Source organism: Lissotriton vulgaris, chromosome 12, assembly GCF_964263255.1.
Source record: "Lissotriton vulgaris chromosome 12, aLisVul1.2, whole genome shotgun sequence".
Classification (NCBI taxonomy): domain Eukaryota; kingdom Metazoa; phylum Chordata; class Amphibia; order Caudata; family Salamandridae; genus Lissotriton; species Lissotriton vulgaris.
This window is the reverse complement of record NC_141700.1, coordinates 744,353,884-744,371,815: the sequence shown is the minus strand read 5'-3', so window position 1 is coordinate 744,371,815 and position 17,932 is coordinate 744,353,884. Positions and strand designations below refer to the sequence as shown.

The window sequence follows — 17,932 nt, the reverse complement described above, 5'->3', positions numbered from 1 at the left end:
CAGTGATCCAGATGAAAAGGGGAAAAAACTCCCTGTGTGTTAGAACCATTGTTTTTCAAAAACAAATTAATGCAAATTGATGCTCTCTCAGCAAACACTTTTGTCTTCAGAGAAATCCCACTGAGATGGTAACGTGGAGAGTCACTCACTATGATCTAAATGACTCCCCTGGTGAGCAAAGTAATTCCTGCCAGAAATTTTGAAAAATGCCTGCCAATCAGGATTATTTCCATTACGACTACATCAATCGAAGATCCAATCCAATTCTTACCTTTGGGTTGCTGCCATGATCTTCTTGGCTTAGTGGCTCTCACATATCCATGATTCCTTCTGGTAACTATATGCATTTGTTAGGAGTATTCCCCATTCTGAGCTGTACCAGACAGAGTCCACATGATGGAACTATGTTCTCAATGCTGTCTTGAATTAGGAACCCCTTGCCAGGAATAATGTTTTTTGCAATAACTCACCCTTTTGTAAGAGCTACTCAGACTCATGTTCTCTTTTGAATGGATAGTGCTAAGATTTCCCCCAAATATTTGCTAAAGAAGCCGATCAAATACTGTGTACTAATTGTACTCATCTAACACCTCTGCCTGTTGTTTTTGGAAGAGCTTGAACTCCAATGCCACTCAACATGAGAATATGTATCTCCTCGTGTTAAAACATGTGTTGACAATATTATTCCTGCTATTGTATTTTAAAGTGCAACCATTTATACTATTCAGTTTCAAAACTGTCAGTAGTTTTTACACTCTCCTGTTTGCTACTGAAGATTAGATTCCATTGGTTGTTTACCGAGCAGTGAGGAGTTTCCTATTGATCCTGTACACCAACCTGTGCCAAGTGTAGGGTCATGCATGTAGGAAATCTACAGTGCTACACAATGGGCATCTAGTTGATGATGTAGCTACACATTCCTTCAATTCAAAGCTCATATTATATCAATAGCGAGCACTTGAACTCAACTTATTTGAACCTTCTTGGTCACTAGGATCTTAAATAGGCTTTCATGTTTTTAGTTTCTATTTATTGTAAATTCCCATGTTTTTTATCAATGTTTTCCAATGTTTTCAAAAGCTATAAAAGAAAGTGGTTAGCAATGTTTACTCTTGTTTTCTTCTTACAAAATAACATAGATGGCATTTTTTCTGTGCTTATCACGAAATGTTCTTTTATTACCTTCCTGTACAATTAATTCCTTTTGTTAAATATTCCTCCCTTCTATACTGCTCCAAACTCCAACATGTGTTATTCTATGTTTCCTTTCATCATTTCTCTCACCAGTCCTGTCTAGCCCCATGGTCAAGGATGAGCAAGCATAGAGATATGCTTACATCCAATTAATATTTGGTTTCAGCAGATAAAAGCTTAATAGTTAACATTGATTTAAACCTTCTTGCTGCTCTATGTGTCTAAGCAATTTAGGGCCCAATTTAAATAAAGGCGCACAGGCAGTCCTCTGCCAGGGTGACATAGTATTTTACTCCATCACCCTTGGCTGGGGTCCTGACAACCAATTTTGGAAATGTACGTCAAGCCGACCGACATTTGTAGCATACACAGACACCACTGTCAAGAAGGTTCCTACGAATGCATTGTAATTTTGACATATGGCTCTGCCAAACCGTGATGGAGTCATACAGAAAATTTACAAAGCTTTATATTTTTTTGCAAACACTAAACCCCAAGTGGATTTTGTTTTTGAAAAGAAAAAAAAACAAGAGCCTCCTTTCCATGGGATATTTTTTTACTGCCCCTGAATGCGAGGGTTTCCTTGATGAGCAGTAAAAAATGGCTATATATTCACGCTTCTAAATTGGTTGGGCCAACATAAAGGCAGTTCTCTGATGGCCCTTACTCAGTCAGGCCATCAGAGACGTTTGGCCATGGCAGTGAAGAAATAGTCTCCGCCATAGTAAAACTATGGTCTATCTGCTTTTAAATTTGCGGACAGACAGCTGTATTGGTGGGAAGGGTACTCCGTTGTCGCAACATATAAACTGGGCCCTTGGTGTTTATTTAAAGGCTAACCAAGGATATATCTTAACCAAATAAGTGGGTGAACCTTTGAATAATTCAAATTGATGTGGGGGCTTCTACCTGCAGGTAAGGTGTGAAGATCACACAGTGCACTTTATATTTTCATTCAGTGCAGTGTGCACATTCCCAGTGCATTTTCCATCTTTGGAGTAAGAATGGTCCCTGCTCAATATGTTTCCATTAAATGTGGTCACAGTGGTTTGTACAGGTGATGCCAACAAGTACCAAGCAGTGTTCTAGCTCCCGAAGTTCCAAGCTCCATTTTGATTAGGCATGAAAAGTGAGGTGGGAGATCATATACAGTGCACAGGCTCTGAACAGGTTTCAGGACCTGCTTTTTCAGAAAGTATGCTGTTTGCTGCTCATACTAAGAATTGCAGAAAAGTTGTTGCCTTTTCATTCAGTTATTGTCTGTGCTAAAAACAGCATAGGTTCACCAAAGCCATCATATGGACCTCTTCTGGAATGCAAAAGCACACTGAAAAGGTTCATGATTCAGTCCCTAAACCTTTTGTATGAAGGGATGCAGCTAATATAGGCATGTTTTGGACCATTATGATCTAAAACTAACAATAGCATGCTTTTGGTGCAATGTCTTATCGGATGATATTCGTTCTGTAAGTATCCCTTTGCACTGTGATATTTGTTGCCACAATCCTCATACTTTGGTTTTCAGAATGCAAATCTCTATCCCTCTCAATAAATGACAATGGCTTCAAAGTGATGTTGCTGCCCAGGAAAGAGATATTGTTTAGAGTTCAGCTGCAAGCCTGCTGCCCACTACTCATCAACAAGCAGTAAACAGTGAGCAAAAGCCATATAGACCAAAAACAGTACAAGAAGCAGGTCCTATGGGAATCAAGACCTTTCAGATTGTCATAGGGGCACATTACATGGCTTTTCATAGGATGAGTGGATCACAGCGGGACCATCCATCACAGACAAATGATTGAAGGAAGGTGCTCTACTTATGCTTTTTGGGGCGAGAAGACACTAAAGCAGTAAACTGAGGCAAAATCTGGTGTTTTCCGGGGTCCTACTGAAAATTAAATATCTTCTTTGATGGGCGTTTTCAGTTATAATCAGTTTTAACATAATAACAGAAACCCCAAACATAAACTACAGTAAGATATTATACATTTATTTGTAATCCAGTTTATGCTAAAGAAAACTGAGATATCGTCGGAGACTGCAAACATATAATACATGGTGTACCACCAATTCTGCATACAGTACAACCGAATAAAATTATTATGGTTATCCAAATAATGGCAAAGCCATAATTAAAGTTTGTGTTTTTAAAAGCTTGAACTAGTGCTTTCTTCTGCCCAAGACATGATTCTTCGAGTTTGTTTTTGGTTTAACCAGGATGATGTAACATTTTGGGAAAAATATGCAGCAAAGCAGGGCTGCACTGGAAGCCAAGATGGCAAAGATCTCCATGGCAACCATGAACTTGTCCCGGGTGCTGAGGTAGGCTGGGACAAATGTGAGCCACACAGTGAGGAAGGCGAGCATGCTGAGGGTGATACATTGAGCTTCGTTAAAGCTGTCTGGCAGTTTTCTAGCCAAAAAGGCTACAATGAAACAAACAAAGGCCAAAAGCCCCAGATAACCCAGCATACACCAGAAAGCCAAGGGAGACCCTTCATTGCATTCAACTATTATCTTTTCAGGCTGGGGGTGAGAGTTATATTCTGTGAAAGGAGGAGAGAGAAATATCCAGCAGAGGCACAAGAGAACCTGCACAAGTGTACAGATGCTGATGACCATATATGACAGGTGAGGTCCAATCCATCTCTTTAGGTTACTATTGGGCTTATTGACATTGAAGGCAATCACCACCATGATAGTTTTGCTCAAGATACAAGAAACACAAAGAGCAAAGGTGATACCAAAGGCTGCCTGGCGGACAAGGCATTTCTCTGATGTGGGATATCCAATGAAAGCCAGAGAGCAGAGAAAGCACAAGGTCAGGGACAGTAGCAGCAGGTAGCTGAGGGAGCGGTTGTTGGCTTTGACAATGGGTGTGTTCCAGTAGTAGACAAAAAGTCCTAGAACTGCAACAGGAAGAACTGAACAGAAAATACTTGTTGCTGCCAAAATGATTCCCAGAGGTTCGTTAAAGGATAGAAATTGCACAGTCTTGGGTATACACTGTTCTTGTCTGAAGTTGGGCCAGTCATCAGATGCACACTTAGAACACTCAGAAGACCCTGGAGAAAGAAGGAAAGAATGCATTGATAAGAGATCATAAGAAAGCTCTGAGAATTTAACAGATGTAAACTTGTGTAGCAATCACACTGATCCCTTTCTGCTTACCACTTTGGTTTGAGATTTCCCCAGCAGGACATGGCACACACTGGAAGCAGCAGACAGGTTCTCCTTGTTTTGCTTCTTTTCTGAATCCAGGTTGGCAGGAGGGACTGCATGCCGAGAGAGGGATCTGGAGGCAGAAAGATGTAATTCCTTTGAGAACCCCAAAAAAACCTACAGTAATGCATTGACAAGTAATGCCTTGTGGTCCTTCTTATCTTTCCAAGTCAATAGCAGTAGAATTAATTATGAATCTTTTGCCAACAGACACACAAGAACATGCAAAGGGTGCAGCTATTGGTAACCATTGTGTTCTCTGGCATTGAAAACAATGCCAATCATGGTGACAGTTTGGAGTAGGAAACAATAGGCACAAAGAGAAAGGGTGATAACCAAATTATGCCTGGTGGAATGGTGCAATGCTGCACTGTGTCACATTGAAAGCCATCAGGCATAGACATCTTTGGTTGAGGTACATAAGCATCAGTTAACTCTAGGAATGGTTGTGTTTAAGAATTTATGTGCTTCCCTAGTAGATGAAATATATCTGTGAAAGATGAATCTTTCTTCCTCACAAAAGGTATGAGCCATTTACACCCTCTAGGGAGGACTAAAATGTTAAAAAAATATCTGTAATAGCTCTGGTTTGTTATATTTGTGTCCAATCAATTGCACTTTTAGGACAGACTTTTCCTTATTACGCTAGTAATTGTTTTTCTTTTGGTCCCATGGTAAGTAAGTACATGTTTTATAAAGCGCTTGAATGCTGAGGGGTCTTTGTGCTAGCGTTCCATTAGAAAGCCAGACTGTCTACTTGGTGTAACTAGTAAAGAAACATGTTTTCTAAAAGGGATCTCAAAGCAAGAGGCATGGTATTCCAGAGCTTACATGCCAAGAAGGGAAGCTTCTACCTCCCATCCTGTGGTTTTCTATTTTTCGAACTGACACTAATTGGGCAGTACCAGAACTCACATTTCGATTAGGTGCATACCAAAAGAAAATATTTTCAAAATATGTGGGACCCCCGCTGTACAGGACCTTGTGGACCATATAGAGGTCCTTGAATTTTACTCTCTTGCTGACAGGCAGCCAGTGTGAAGCTATTTATCAATGTCCAGTTGACACAGGAAGATCCAAGGAGGCTTTTGCTTCCCTGTTGACTCAAATGTAAGGTATTATAGGCTAGATGTAGGTAAATCTAATTTACCGACTCATAAATACTGAATTTTACCGATTCGGTATTTATGAATCGGTAAATTAGAAGGAGGCAGATTTAGGTAAATCAAAAATCTAATTTACCGAATTACCGATTCGGTAGATACCGAATCGGTATTGCCCATTGATTCCTATGGGCCTTGAAGCCCATAGGAATCAATGGGCAATACCAATTTGGTATTTACCGAATTGGTAAATACCGAATCCTGCAAGGGTTCAGGGGGTGTCACCTTGACACCCTCTAGCACCCCAAGTACAGGCTTGTGTGCCATGTGGCACACATACATGCCCTAAGGGCATGTCTGTGTGTCACATTGCACAGGTGTGCATGCACACCTGAATTCGGTATTTTACCACATAATAGGATTGTGTGGTAAAATACCGACTCTTAAGGGCCTGTGGCACTCTTAGGAGTGCCAGCTACATATGGACCCCTGAGGAGGAGGGAACATCCGCAGGGGCTGCGGCCTTCCCTCCAAGAAGATTCAAGCTGCACCCGCCGCAAGGTTAAAAATGCATGCATCGCATTTGCATGCACAAAGCGGCAGGCCCCGCGCAGTGCCTGCTGCTTTGTGCACGCAAATGCAGGGGGGTACCATAGGTACCCCCCATGTGCACCCCCCACCCCCCTTTCACCCAGGGGGCCCGCAACGGGCCTCCAAAGTGAAAGTCTGTATGCTTTTCCACGGCGGAAAAGCCGCCGCGGAAAAGCATGTCTATCCCACCATCCTAATATGGCTGGCGGTGTCTGTTAGACACCGCCACCATATTAGGGCTTTTCGCCGCGGTCGCAATGCGACCGCGGCGGAAAAGCGGCGGACGGTATTCCAGACTCACCAGCCATCCTAATATGGCGTTGGGTCTTTGGAAGCTCTGCAGCGGTTTTTCCGCATCCTCCGGGCCGGCGGTGGCATCCGCCGGCCCGGAGGATGCGGAAAAACCGCAATCATAATCGGCCCCTATGTTCTGAGAGTAGAAGTGGACGGTACTGAATCGTGATTGGATGCCATTTGAAGAGGTATGCTTTCAGCTCTTTCATAAGGTGATGAATACAGGGATGTTATTATAGATCCTGGTGCACATGTTATTATAGATCCTGGTGCACAGGCCTGTTACCTTCCATTTTAGTTTTTGTACTTCTTCGTCTCTGGTCTGAAAGTGTTCTGGCTGCATGTGTGCAAGAGTCTTCAGAGGTGGTGAGGTTGCCTGCCAGATAGGAATGGAAGGATGCTGCAGTCTTGATGGCTTTGTTGAAGCTACAGCTGATTTTGAAGATGATGAGGGCTGGCAAGTGGAGTCTATTTTATTGGCTTTAATGAGTCATGTTGCAGCATGTTTGATGCCTTTAACAGGGCCAAGTGTGGCATATAGGGGAAAGTATGAAGGTTTGAACAGACATTTTGAAGTCTATGTGTGGGAGGCTTGGTTTTACTTTTTTTAGTTGAGATAGTTACAAGCAGCTTACCTTGGTTTTCTTTATGATGTGTACCTTGAGTGTGAAGTCAGTGTCAAATATAATTGCTACTGACTTGCATTGGGTAAAAGTTGGGGTTTGAATCTGTCCAGGTTGAAGTTGTGAAGCTATGTACAGACAAGTTGTTAATTATTGTTATTAGAGAACAGCAGGAATGATATATTTGTGTGGTAGAGATTCAGGTAAGTACTGGACATCCAGGTGTGAATGAGACGCAGGCACTGTTTTTGAAAAAAGGATGTCAGTAGTTGACAAGACTTGCAAGTACAGTTGCATGTCCAGTGCATATTGGTGAAGTTTGTTTCTGCTAATTATGTGTGGAGGCCCAAGGGGCTCCATTTAGAGATTGAAGATGATGGCTGTCAAGATGGAAACTTTGGGGACTCTGCAAATGGTAAGGATCTTCTCTGGCTTGGAGAGGCCCGTGTGAACAAACTGATGACAGTTGCATAGGTAGTAGGAGAACCAATGACAGGTGTCGACATTGAATCCCATTCAAGACTTCAGAATGTTAATGAGGGTGGGATTTCCAATATTGTATATATATAAATAAATGTGTGAATACAAGTATTTGTGCTTTTGTATGTATTGCTATGTAGGCATACATCATATATGTGCACACAAATAAAAAACAAATATTTTTTAATATATATACAGAAAATGCTATTTTATGTCTATATTGATGTGTGCACATGTCTGTATATATATATTAGTATGCTAAATATCACCTTTCACAACATGCGTAACACACAATTGTTAAATTAATCTTAGTCCACTTAATATCTGATGTACCTATTCACACCCCAATATAACCTTGCATACACTGACTCCAAATTCCAGGCTACCATTCTTGAAACCATTGACACACCAATACTAGTATGTACAGACCCACTCACTGATTCATACATCTACATATACATGCACTCACTCACCTATACAGGCACTCATACAGCCAGTCACTCACCAATGCAGCCGCAGATATATCCACTCATACACCTATACAGCCGCTCATATACCGTCAGTCACCCATAGAGCTACTCACACACCTACTCACTCACCCAAACACTCAATCACACAGCCACTTACTCACCATACAGAAACACCCACACCCACTACTCATACAGATACTAAAGAAAACTGTCGCTGACACAATCACACACTCACCCATACAGCCACTCTCACAATCACTCACTCACATACAGTCACTTACATACTGCAACACTCACAAATACTGCCTTTCACATATGCAATTACTCACCCATATACCACTGAGACATCCATTCACTCGCCGCCACGGCCATAGGCACACTGACTTGCCCATACAGTCCCTCACAGACTTACTCATGAACCCATACATCCAGGGATTCACCCACTCATACACCCTTGCAGGGAGTCATACACCCCCCTCAGCCATCCACACACTCAGGCACCCATACAGGTACCCAGACAACTAATCAATAACCCATTTAGACACTCACGTACCTGCTCACCAACCCATGCAGCCACTTACACACCAACTGACAGACTGATACACACATTCACACAGATTAGTCACTCACCCATACATTCACTAACACATGTTTAATCACTCACTTAAAGTCAGTCACAAACCCACTAAATCATCCATACAGACACTCATACACCCACTCTTTCTTCTAACACATCTTGGCATATATATACATATAATTAAACAACAGGGGGTGGTGATGGACAGAGTTTCTGAATTAAGCAGAATACTCTCACCCAGTCAAGAGATCAGGGCTTAATCCAACACCGTTTTTTAGCTCACTGCACCATCCCAGCTCAGAACCTGGCTATATGCAAATTAGTCTGTCCCTGGCCCAGTGTATCATGGGAACAGGGCAAACCAAACTACCAAGCCAATTCTTTCACTGGGAAGGAAACAAGCTACCGGGGACCGGTTTCTGGCATTTCAGCCGTCTTCGGCCCGGCTTGCTTGAATCCTGATGGTGCAATGAGCTAGGGACTCACGTCTGAGTATACCCTTCCACGCTTATGGTGGACAAAATAATTAAACAACAGGGGGTGGTGATGGACAGAGTTTCTGAATTAAGCAGAATACTCTCACCCAGTCAAGAGATCAGGGCTTAATCCAACACCGTTTTTTAGCTCACTGCACCATCCCAGCTCAGAACCTGGCTATATGCAAATTAGTCTGTCCCTGGCCCAGTGTATCATGGGAACAGGGCAAACCAAACTACCAAGCCAATTCTTTCACTGGGAAGGAAACAAGCTACCGGGGACCGGTTTCTGGCATTTCAGCCGTCTTCGGCCCGGCTTGCTTGAATCCTGATGGTGCAATGAGCTAGGGACTCACGTCTGAGTATACCCTTCCACGCTTATGGTGGACAAAATAATTAAACAACAGGGGGTGGTGATGGACAGAGTTTCTGAATTAAGCAGAATACTCTCACCCAGTCAAGAGATCAGGGCTTAATCCAACACCGTTTTTTAGCTCACTGCACCATCCCAGCTCAGAACCTGGCTATATGCAAATTAGTCTGTCCCTTGCCCAGTGTATCATGGGAACAGGGCAAACCAAACTACCAAGCCAATTCTTTCACTGGGAAGGAAACAAGCTACCGGGGACCGGTTTCTGGCATTTCAGCCGTCTTCGGCCCGGCTTGCTTGAATCCTGATGGTGCAATGAGCTAGGGACTCACGTCTGAGTATACCCTTCCACGCTTATGGTGGACAAAATAATTAAACAACAGGGGGTGGTGATGGACAGACTTTCTGAATTAAGCAGAATACTCTCACCCAGTCAAGAGATCAGGGCTTAATCCAACACCGTTTTTTAGCTCACTGCACCATCCCAGCTCAGAACCTGGCTATATGCAAATTAGTCTGTCCCTGGCCCAGTGTATCATGGGAACAGGGCAAACCAAACTACCAAGCCAATTCTTTCACTGGGAAGGAAACAAGCTACCGGGGACCGGTTTCTGGCATTTCAGCCGTCTTCGGCCAGGCTTGCTTGAATCCTGATGGTGCAATGAGCTAGGGACTCACGTCTGAGTATACCCTTCCACGCTTATGGTGGACAAAATAATTAAACAACAGGGGGTGGTGATGGACAGAGTTTCTGAATTAAGAAGAATACTCTCACCCAGTCAAGAGATCAGGGCTTAATCCAACAGAAACTCTATCCATCACCACCCCCTGTTGTTTAATTATTTTGTCCACCACAAGCGTGGAAGGGTATACTCAGACGTGAGTCCCTTGCTCATTGCACCATCGGGATTCAAGCAAGCCGGGCCGAAGACGGCTGTAATGCCAGAAACCGGTCCCCGGAAGCTTGTTTCCTTCCCAGTGAAAGAATTGGCTTGGTAGTTTGGTCTGCCCTGTTCCCATGATGCACTGGGCCAGGGACAGACTAATTTGCATATAGCCAGGTTCTGAGCTGGGATGGTGCAGTGAGCTAAAAAACGGTGTTGGATCAAGCCCTGATCTCTTGACTGGGTGAGAGTATTCTGCTTAATTCAGAAACTCTATCCATCACCACCCCCTGTTGTTTAATTATTTTGTCCACCATAAGCGTGGAAGGGTATACTCAGACGTGAGTCCCTTGCTCATTGCACCATCGGGATTCAAGCAAGCCGGGCCGAAGACGGCTGTAATGCCAGAAACCGGTCCCCGGAAGCTTGTTTCCTTCCCACTGAAAGAATTGGCTTGGTAGTTTGGTCTGCCCTGTTCCCATGATGCACTGGGCCAGGGACAGACTAATTTGCATATAGCCAGGTTCTGAGCTGGGATGGTGCAGTGAGCTAAAAAACGGTGTTGGATCAAGCCCTGATCTCTTGACTGGGTGAGAGTATTCTGCTTAATTCAGAAACTCTATCCATCACCACCCCCTGTTGTTTAATATATATACATATAACATTCTTAAACTTTTTAGAAACACTCAGTCACTGGATGATGTCATCAGTGATGTCACTTGAGATGCAATCAGTGATGTCAATGACCATGTCATGAGTGAGGTAATATGTGACGTCATCAGCAGTGCATTGCAGGGCGCAAGTTATAGTTAGCTCAGCTAACTATAACAGCTGAATTTCTCAGGTTTTGTGCGAGTAAATTGTCAGCCTAACTCTAATGTCCCTGTAACCTTTGTTTTTTTCTGTGAATTTCTAACGTTTTTTAAATGCTAATTTCTAACTATAACGTCCCTGAAACCTGTGGGGTTTTTTCAGTGAATTTCTAAGGTTTTTTAAATGCTAATTTCTAACTATAATGTACCTGAAACCTATGTTATTTTCAGTGAATTTCTATGTTTTTTTAACTAGCAGTTGTGTTTGCAGTGTGGTAGAGAAAGGGGTCCGGGCCTCAAGGCAGTGCTCAGAAAATCCACTGTATAGGACTTACCCAGCGGGATGGCTTCTTTGCCCACAAAGTCCCCCAGGAGTAAGGTGGTCTTCCTCCCCCAATCAGTAGTGCACCAGGAGGCCCATTTACAAAGTGGTGGAGAAAGGTGGAGAGGCATCCTAAGACCTCTTAGCAATCCCATTGTGTGGGACGTACTGGAGGTAACAGGAGGTGTAGTTGGCCCCCAAATAGGTCCTTGGGGGCCAACTACCCATCCTGTTACCTCCAGTAAGTCCCACACAGTGGGATTGTTAAAAAGTCTTCGGAGGCCACACAGCAGGATTGCTGAGTTCTGATAGCAGCAGACACCCTCTTTGTCCAGTCAATTTGCAGCACTGGAGATTGAATGGATTCAAGGATTAAAAGGGAAAACCTATAATAAATAAACAGCTTTGGGGAAAGGTAGCTGTCTTCTAAGGCAAGCGTCCAATTGTCCATGTGAAGCACACTTTGGGCCAATAAGATGACGCCATTCACGCTAAAGGGAACTGTGCAGCTGACCTAGCGGCAAAGGCTGCAATTCAGATTTCCCGAATAGCAGTCCAGAAGTCTTGTTTCTGCTCTCTCCTTGTCACACAATGCAGCACAGCATTTTTAAATGCTATGCTCTGTTTCATGACAGTTTTGTAAATCTGGGCCAGAATGACTTCTTTCATCCCCGATTTTCCTGTATGTTAATCTGTTTTTATGAATGTTTGAGGATCTATTTGAAATAAGTAGACTCCCCCTCCACAATTTATATGAACCTGCTGTGGGCAGTACCTGAAGGGATAGTTGCTTTGCTAATATACATTATGTTGTTTTCCTGGTTTGGTTCAAATAGTTTTTGATGTCTTAAAAGTGGTGCTACGTGTGATGTCTAGGCGTGGGAGAAAAATCATATTTTTTTCCTCACATGATGCATGAAATTAATGCAATAATTACAGAATTTATGTACATTATATGTGGGCCTTCTTCCGCTTGAAAGTCAAATGCGAGCGCATACTTTACAGATGAAAAGCTCACAGTAAATCATTTCATTTTATTGTCTATACAATAGCTAACGTCACATGGTAAATGCCATCAGTTCTAGACTCTGGACATTGCATGCATCAAACAGTAGATTACTAAAATTCCACACAACGCAGGGCAACAAGCACCTGCCATGTGCCGTATTGCATGAAAGGGAGATAGAGGAAATGCACCATATCTACTCACATATGTTACATATCTGCTATCTCCTTGCCATGGCTCACTGTGTGCAGGCTACGTGTAACTCAGACACTCTTACACCATGGTGCAAGGGAAGGTGTCTGAGTTACAGGTAGAATTGTTTTTGTACCAGAAGTGACACCTTCCTGCATAAAACAATCGTCAGAGGCATATTTCTCCTTCTATGTGTGTTTCAGAATGCAGCATGCATAGAACAAGAAGAAATAAAGATATTTCTCCTCGTTACACCTGCTTGAGTGAGGTGTAGCATTTTGATGCATTTACAGATTAACTGATTTAACAAAATCCAGGTGTGGATGAACGGGAACACCCATGTTCCACTGATGGAACACTTCCAATGAAAGGTAACAAAAATCAGTGCTATGAGGTGCCATGCTTTATTTTTGGGAGAAAAATACCATGCAAATCCACGCAAATTACAATTCCATAATAAAAATTACACAAATCCCTTGAAACAGCATGTCTTCTGAAGCCAGATTTGCAGTCACAATTTATCTTCTGGCATCTGGAGGGAAAAACATGTCTGTGCTCGTTCTTCCCAGTGCTAGAAATCTGACATCCCTTTAGTAGTCTGGCATTCTCCTCCAGAGACTATTGACCTCTGTATGAGGACATTGTAAACCATTCAACAGCTGCACCAGGTAAATGTTCAAACTGGTCATCTATGTCATAAGCCTTGCAGTTCCAATTCAGTACCTGTGACTCCCCTGCTGTCCACTGGATGGCGCTGGCATTCACAGTGAGGACTTGCCCCTGCTGGGCGCTGGAATCATAGCCACCCACCTTCGAGTGTCTGAGGGTGCCTTGATTGCTCCTCTGCCAGTTAATGATGTCATACTGTGCGATGGGGTTTGTGTTGTCATCCATAAGCACCGTTCTGCTATCTTTCGTTTGAAATGTGCTCTTTTTTAGGTAATGCAGCACCTAAGAGGAGGCAATATTGAAGGAACAATTCACTGACTGTGCTTTTCTATAGATATTTTGCAGAAAGGAAAATAAATGTTATGTTTTAATTTCTTAATTTGCAATGCTGCAGATTGTCACAGTACAAAGAGAAGAGACGTGCAATGTAGGCCAGCAGGACCATATTCTTTCCAGATTTGTTTGGAAAGTCACATGACAATATTTACATATAATGGGGGATATTTATTATAGCCTTATAGCCCGCCGTAGAGGGCTATACCGGCTATTAAAGGCCCTCTCCAGCGTTAAAGGCCCCGAGCCGAAGGCGTGAGGGGATTGGAATTCCCTCAGGTTCCCTGAAGCCTTTGTTCACAGCCAGAGCTGTTAACAAAGAAACATTTGAATGTTGGAGCTCAAGGCTTATACCAGCCATAATAAGCCCAGAGGACTCCATTGTTTTCAATGGAGCTCCCAACAGTCCAATGTTCTAATAAGAGTTATGTTACCCTTGCACCACAAAACGGGGCGCAAGAGCGACGCAACTCTACTAAGTCAGATTTATTAAGCCACACAAGGCCACCTTGTGTGGCCCTGCGTGGCTTGATAAATCTAGAGTGAGCAGCGCAGAGCAAATAGCAGCTTGCGTTCCTCTGCCCCAGGGAGATGTCCATGGCAGGAGTGCGGGTGTTTCCACGCATCCACCCATTGATTTTGGTGCATTCCCAGATTTATCATTGGTGGTAGACCTGGGAATGCATCAGCGTGCTGCCCCTCCCCTGGTGAAGTGTAACGAGGAGAAATATCTTTAGTTCTCCTGAATTTTTGCTCTTTCTTTGTGTGATGCACTCTGCAGCACACATATAAAAAGGAACATGCTTCAGGTGATTGTTTTTGTGCAGGAAGGTCTCCCAAAAGCAATCCCCATTACAATGCAGGCACTGTCTACCTTGGCACTAGGCTGCACATTGTGCACTAGTGGTTGGAGATGACAGTCACAGGTTCAGGATGCTGAAGTTCAGCAACAACAAGGTGAGAGATGAAATGCTTGAATACATTTCAACCACTGAAAGTCGACTGGGCAGCATTCTGCAGCACACATAGAAAGAGGAATATGACTCTCATGTTTTTGTGCAGGAAGGTGCCCCTTTCTGCAGAAAAGCAATCCTGCATGTAACACAGGCACCCTAGACATATATACATAAACTTTTAAACATTTTGCATTGCAAAATTTCACATTATTTAAAAGTGATGTGTTTTATTTTAGAGAGGACATGGGGCAGTGTGATCTTTTGAATGTAGGTTTTTTATTAATATTTTGATAGCTTGATTAGCTCCTTAAGAGCGTCGAACGTTCAGCGCCCAGTGCTGAACGTTCGAATAACGGGTGCTGGCCCGTCAGCCAACGGTCGTGCGCAGCACTGGCAAGGTAGTGCTCGCGACGACCGTTGGCCGATGGCAGCACTTAAAGGGTTAATATGCTGTGGCTACCTCATTTTCTTAATGACAAATTGCATTTTATTAATGAGTTGTGAACCCCTGACATTTTGATGCATGGAAGGCCAACTAATATAGTAGCTTACAACAAATCTGAGGAAGGCAAAAAGTGCTGAACCTTTGAGTTTATCAACACATGGGTTTTAAGTACACTGAGCTTTCACGAGGCTGTTGTTTGTTTGTTATCTATGTTCTGTTTCCATAATTATTGGATGTTGCCTGGTTGGAATGCTAAGACGAGGATATTAAAAGTAAGTTCTTATCAATCAACGTATCATTTTGTAGCTATGTCACAGCAATCATTCAATTAGAAAATATTTGTGAGAAAATTACTTATTCATAATCTTGCCTGATGTTTACATTGCTGTGTGAGTTTGTCAGGCAGGGCCAGAAATCAAGGAGGTTACGCTGCTAGGGCCATATTACAATAAGTCCCACCGGGGGTGTAAAGGGCGTTTGTGCACACTTTTGTGCCCTAGGTGCACTTTGACCTACAGAAGGGCGCACAGACGCTTGTGCATCCCCTTCTGTAATACAGATAGCACAGTTGCATTTAAAGCACCTGCGATACCTTCAGGGGATATTCCCTCGTTTGCATAGGGACATGCCCTATGCAATGAGGGAATTCCTTTGCCTCTGTGCCCGCGCCATATTACAGATGCGGGCACATCCCCTCCAGCCCTCTGTAGGGGAGAAAGGGGGACCCAAGGACCCCACAGACATCCCCTTGCATGCGTATGCGGTCACTGACTGTACCCACCTGCAAGGGGATCTCTAATCCCCCTTAAAAGTGCAGGCGGGTTCAAATCAAATCAAATCATGGGGTATTTATCTAGCGCACATATCACTCGAAAGTATCATGGCACTAGTAGACAGCTCAAAATATCAGCTTGGTTAGATGCAGTTAGATGTCAAACAGCCATGTATTTAACTTCCTGCAAAAACAGTTGTGATCATTGAGGATGCGTAGGTGTGGGGGCAGTTTGTTCCAAAAAGCCGGAGCAAAGAAGGAGAAGGATCTCCCTCCATTTGTGGTAGTACTAATTCTGAGAGATGCGAGAAGTGATTTGTTACTGGATCTCAAAGTTCTGCGGGGTTGGTACCAACTTAACTTTTTGGCCCTAAAGCCCAGGCCTCTTCCGTACATTTTTTTGTGCGTTAAGCATAGAATCTTAAAACGTAGTCGTTTTCTGACAGGCAACGAATGTAAAAGTCTCAGGTTAAGTGCCGACTGGGATCTCGGCGGAAGATTGAGTACTAACCTGTCTGCGGTGTTCTGCAGAACCTGCAGCCTTGAAAGAAGGTCTTCATTTATTGACGCCAACAGGGCATTTTCATAGTCCATGCAGTTGATCACAGTCCCTGGATAAAGGTTGCCACCTGCACTGTGAAAACCCGGAGCGGCTGCCAGTATCCACTCTGTGTTTTCACAAGAATGCGCTGGGGACAGCGCATACATCGTAATTGGGCAAATTTTCATTGGTTGCACCCGGCGCACCTTTTTAAAGGTGCGCCCGGCTCAAACAATGACTATGCGCAAAACGGCCGCTAGTAGCGAAAACAACAACAGGGAGAAAGGGATTTCAAAATGTGTTCTCCTAGGTTTCTTATTATGAAAAGCAGGAAGTTGGGGATGCACTTAGGCAAATGCCACGTTTTCACAATAAATAGAGGAGTGTATGAAAATTGCGTAGTTCATACAATTTACTTTTGCATAATTACACAAAACGTCTGACAGAGGCCTAAATAAATGTGAATTTACCCTGTAAATAGGAACAATCGAAAATATATGTTTGTGAAATATAGCATACGCTTTCTAAAAGCATATTTACAACGCTGGGTCCCTCTAGTGCAAATGTGCCCATGAATGACAATATCAGACAACAAACTTCACCTTGGGGTGCCTGTTTTTAAAGTTATCATTGGCCAGCAAACTATGTTGCAAAGTGTGTGCCTTAAAACATACATTGACACCTGCAGTGGGAAATACCCCCTTGATGAGCTGTGATATCTGGTCATCCAGCCCATTTTAAAGCAGATAGTAAGTGATATAGCTGGGGTGAAGGAGCTCACCTGCCAGGGTTGTAAGGTCCCGATGTCTGCACAGGATCCATGATGAAAAGGGCCTTCCCCCTGCCTGCAAGACCAAAGATCATGTAGGGCCAACGCAATGGCATAAACTGCCCAGTAAGAGTTGTAGGTTATCCTTAAATTGTTTGCGTCATAGGGTCTGGGAAGACTCACTAGCGACTCCCATCCAGTGCACAGCCCAGTCTGGTTCCTCCACAAAGAGACTTGGTCCATCCATTGACACTTGAATTCTTCCTTCCATAATTCTTTGATAAATATGTCACCTGGAGATGTTTCAGGATGAATGCTAGTGTAGTACTCTTGAAAGCCTGGCATCTGTCCATGGTGGAGGGCAAAGCCAAGAGTACCAGCAAGAAGGTTAGTGTATTTTTCCATAGAAAACAGGATAGAAGTAGACCATGCCTCACTGGCAATCCATATCTTGTGGCTCACATTCTGCGATACTAACTCATTTAGAAGAGGAACCATTCCGGCATCAAGGGAGAAGATAACAATAGTGTTGGCAGTGGAGGATTTAATGATTTGGACAATATGGAAGGCATTCCTGTCTGCTTGGCTGAGGATTATACTTTCTGAGAAGGCGATGCACACTCCAGCCTTAAGAAGCTCAGTCTTAACAACTTGAATGCCCTGTTGACCATAGTCATTGTCATCAGCCAAGAGGCCCACCCATGTCCATCCAAAGTGGACCACCAACTGGGCCAGGCCAAGGGACTGGAATTTGTCACTGGGGACTGTCCGGAAAAATGAAGGAAACTGGTTCCGGTCACTGAGGAGTGGACTGGTTGAAAAATAACTGAT

At 43.4% G+C, this 17,932-nt stretch overlaps 1 protein-coding gene across 1 annotated transcript in view; it reads right to left on the bottom strand.

The window, feature by feature from the left end:
* Window positions 1-3,354: 3,354 nt before the first annotated feature.
* Window positions 3,355-17,932, bottom strand: part of LOC147678539 (extracellular calcium-sensing receptor-like) — a 62,585-nt gene continuing 48,007 nt past the window's right edge. The window contains exons 3-6 of the mRNA XM_086945682.1: window positions 17,285-17,932; window positions 13,340-13,567; window positions 4,366-4,489; window positions 3,355-4,259 (exon numbers count right to left, since the gene is read on the bottom strand). Of these exons, the coding sequence (XP_086801808.1) occupies window positions 3,355-4,259; window positions 4,366-4,489; window positions 13,340-13,567; window positions 17,285-17,932 (1,905 nt within the window). The remainder of the gene's footprint in view (window positions 4,260-4,365; window positions 4,490-13,339; window positions 13,568-17,284) is intronic.